The sequence below is a fragment of the Microcaecilia unicolor genome, chromosome 2, assembly GCF_901765095.1.
Source record: "Microcaecilia unicolor chromosome 2, aMicUni1.1, whole genome shotgun sequence".
NCBI lineage: Eukaryota > Metazoa > Chordata > Amphibia > Gymnophiona > Siphonopidae > Microcaecilia > Microcaecilia unicolor.
Window position 1 is genome coordinate 247,582,094 of NC_044032.1, and position 4,005 is coordinate 247,586,098.

The window sequence follows — 4,005 nt, forward strand, 5'->3', positions numbered from 1 at the left end:
GAGCCCCCCAATCCCCCCCCCAATCCCCCCCAAACCCACTCCTCACAACTCTACACCATTATCATAGCCCTTATGGGTGAAGGGGGGCACCTACATGTGGGTACAGTGGGTTTTGGAGGCGTTTGGAGGGCTCAACACTTACCACCACAAGTGTAACAGGTAGGGGGGGATGGACCTGGGTCTGCAAGCCTGAAGTGCACTGCACCCATTAAAAACTGCTCCAGGGACCTGCATACTGCTGTCAGGGAGCTGGGTATGACATTTGAGGCTGGCATACAGGCTTGCAAAAAAGGTTTTTATTTTTATTTGTTTAGTGTGGGAGGGGGTTGGTGACCACTGGGGGAGTATGGGGAGGTCATCTCCCATTCCCTCCGGTGGTCATCTGGTGAGTTGGGGCACCTTTTTGAGGCTTGGTTGTGAAAATAAAAGGACCAAGTAAACCCGGTGAAATACTGATTAACACCGCTTTTTTTTTTCCATTATCCTCGAAAGCCGGGCATCTGGTAGCCCCACCCATGCCCCGCCTTCGCTACACCGCCGATACACCCCTTGAACTTTTGCCGGCTCGGTGATGGGAAAGCAGCAATGGTGTCAAAAAAGCAGCTTTCAATTATACCGATTTCGCCGCTTTTGAGAGATCACCGGCCATCTCCCGATTTACGTTGGAAGATGCCCGGCGATCACTTTCAAAAATAAGCCTGTTTGTCAAAAGCTATCTCAACCTATTTCCTAACAACCACATCATACCTCTACTATTGCTACAGCTGTGTTCTTTCTATGATACTATCCACCTTATTTTTGAAAGAGAAAGACGCCCATATTTCGACCCAAATCGGGAGATGGGCATCTTTCTCCCGTGGGCGCCCAAATCGGTATAATCAAAAGCCGATTTTGGGCATCTGCAACTGCAATCTGTCGCGGAAACGGCCAAAGTTCATGGGGCGTGTAGGAGGCGTGGTGAAAGCAGGACTGGGGCGTGTTTATCGGCCGAGGAGAGATGGGCGTCCTCGGCCGATAATCGAAAAAAGAAAGGCGTTTTTAGCGCGAATTTGGGTCACTTTTTGGACCCTTTTTTTTCACGAACAAGTCCCAAAAAAGTGCTCTAAATGACCAGATGACCACCGGAGGGAACCGGGGATGACCACCCCTAACTCCCCCAGTCAGGGGTGTAGGAAGGGGGGGGTGGTGGGGCGGTCCGCCCCGAGTGCACGCCGCTGGGGGGTGTCGGCGCCGCTGGTTACCTGCTCTCTCTGCCCCGGAACAGGTTACTTCCTGTTCTGGGGCAGAGAGAGCAGGGAACCAATGGAGCTGACGCAGCTCCCAGCGATGACGTGCACTCGGCGGGGCAGAGCGCCAGTGGTAATAATGCACTCCGGGGGGGGTGCACGCACTGAGGGGGGTGCACCATGCTGCACCCGGAGGGGGGGGGTGCGCAGCGGCGACCCGCCCCGTGTGTCAGCCACCCTCGCTACGCCACTGCCCCCAGTGGTCACTAACCCCCTCCCACCCATAAAACAACTTTTAAAACTTTTTTTTCCAGCCTGTATGCCAGCCTCAAATGTCATACCCAGCAGTATGAAGTATCACAGCAGTATGCAGGTCTCTGGAGCAGTTGTTAGTGGGTGCAGTGGACTTCAGGCAGGTGGACCTAGGCCCATCCCCCCCCTACCTGTCACACTTGTGGTGGTAAAAGGGAGCGCTCCAAACCGCCCCCAAAACCCACTGTACCCACATCTAGGTGCCCCCCTTCAGCCATAAGTGCTATGGTAATGGTGTAGAGTTGTGGGGAGTGGGTTTTGGGGGAGATTTGGGGGGCTCAGCACCCAAGGGAAGGGAGCTATAGACTTCAGAGGTAGTTTGCTTTGGTTTTTTTTAATTGTTACAAGTGCCCCCTAGGGTGCTCGATTGGTGTCCTGGCATGTGAGGGGGACCAGTGCACTACGAAACCTGGCCCCTCCCACGACCCAATGCCTTGGATTTGGTCATTTTTGAGCTGGAAGCCTTTGGTTTCCATTATCGCTGAAAAACGATACCACCCAGTTCAAATCTGCACAAATCCGATGCATTTGGCTGGCAGAAACCGTATTATCGGAAAAAGATGGACGACCATTTTTTTCGAAAATACAATTTGTCCCGCCCCTTCACGTACCCGTTCTCGGAGATAGACGCCCATGGAGATGGGCGTTCGCATTCGATTAAGCCCCTCTATGTAATCCATACTACGTAAGCCACACTGAACCTGCTACCGAGCAGGAAAGAGCAGGGTATAAATGCAACAAATAAATAAATAAATACATAAATAAATAAAATTGACAGTGGAGAAGTAGCCTAGTGGTTAGTGCAGTGGACTTTTATCCTGAAGTGGGCTCAGTTCCCACTGTAGCTCCTTGTGACTTTGAGCAAGTCACTTAATCCTCCATTTCCTCAGGTACAAATAAGTACCTGTATATACTACTATGTAAGCACTTTAAATGTAGTTGCGGTATATCAATTCCCTTTCCCTTCATTTATACTTTTAATTTTTTTTCAGACATTTTCATTTTATCTCCAATCTTCATCTGAAGCTGAAATGTTAATTTTCTACAACTGTTTCACCTTTGGTCTTCAGAAAAGGGCACTCCACGCTACTGCCCTTATGATAGGATTTCCTTAGTTTTATGTCTTTGTTGATTTCTGCACCAAAGCATAGAAATGGAATGGAAAAACCAGACAGCAATGCTTGAATTTCTTCTCCTGGGTTTCACAGAGCAAATAGAACTAAAAAGTCTTCTCTTTAAAGTGTTCCTGGTAATGTACATGTTGAACTTGATGGGAAATGGAACCATTACTTTAGTAATTGCTGGTAACTCACAGCTCCATACCCCTATGTATTTCTTCCTTTGTAATTTGTCTTTTGTGGACATGTGTTCCAGTTCTGTCACTGTCCCCAAATTGTTAAATAACTTAATCTCTGACTCCAAGACTATCTCTTTCTCTGAGTGTATTGCCCAACTCTATTTCTTCTTGGTCTTTGGTTGCTCAGAATGTATGCTCCTGGCTATTATGGCCTATGACCGTTATGTTGCTGTCTGTAATCCACTGCATTATATCACAATAATGAATAAGAAGGTATGTCTAAGTATGTCAGTTGCTTCGTGGATCATAAGCTTTTTGCATTCCTTGCTACATACACTGTTAGTATACCGGCTTTCCTTCTGTAAGTCCCATGAGATTCAACACTACTTCTGTGATGTCACACCACTGCTACAACTCTCTTGCACAGACACTTCCATTAATGAACTGGTGGTTTTTGCAGAGGGTTCAGTGCTTACACTGTTCACCGTCTTTATTATCCTGATCTCTTACATTCGCATCATCACTACCATCCAGAAGATCAAATCCACTGGTGGAAGGTGGAAAACCTTCTCTACTTGCTCCTCCCACTTCACTGTGGTTACACTCTTCTATGGGACAGTTATTTTTATGTATTTCAGGCCTTCTTCCAGCTACTCATTGACAAAAGACAGGATCGCTAGTGTGATGTATAATATGCTGTCTCCTATGCTCAACCCATTCATCTACAGCCTAAGGAACAGAGATGTGAAGATGGCATTGAAGAAAGTTCTACAGAGAAAAGGATCTTCTTGGGTAAACATTATCTAAAGAAGCACTACTGACATTAACAAATAGCAGGTTCATCTTGGATCTGATTTGAAATGGTTTTAAGGTTTCATCCAGTCTCCTTCTCCTACCCCAGAATGTCAGATGCCTTCAGTACTTCCAAAAATAAAAAAAGGCAGCACACTATCCTAGCTTAATACTTTGAAACTCAATTAAATTAATGCTGTAGTGGAAAAAAATCTGTCTAATAAATTCTTAACTTCCAGGGAATTGGATTTCAGTTTTCTATAGAAGCATTATTACAGGAATGTTAGGAGTCCCCGGTAATGACAGAAAAAGGCCAATATTTTGCCATCACTTCCCTACAATGTTGTTTGTACTTATTACCCATGGAACTGCGAGCTG

The 4,005-nt window shown here is 46.6% G+C and overlaps 1 protein-coding gene across 1 annotated transcript; it reads left to right on the forward strand.

The window, feature by feature from the left end:
• Window positions 1-2,691: 2,691 nt before the first annotated feature.
• On the forward strand, window positions 2,692-3,642 carry LOC115461939 (olfactory receptor 1G1-like). The gene has a single exon (XM_030191990.1). It carries the CDS (start codon window positions 2,692-2,694, stop codon window positions 3,640-3,642), a length of 951 nt encoding a protein of 316 aa, XP_030047850.1.
• Window positions 3,643-4,005: the final 363 nt, after the last annotated feature.

Bases quoted from the DNA above. Each gene is read 5' to 3' on its own strand.
- LOC115461939 (XM_030191990.1), top strand. From the start codon at position 2,692: ATGGAATGGAAAAACCAGACAGCAATGCTTGAATTTCTTCTCCTGGGT.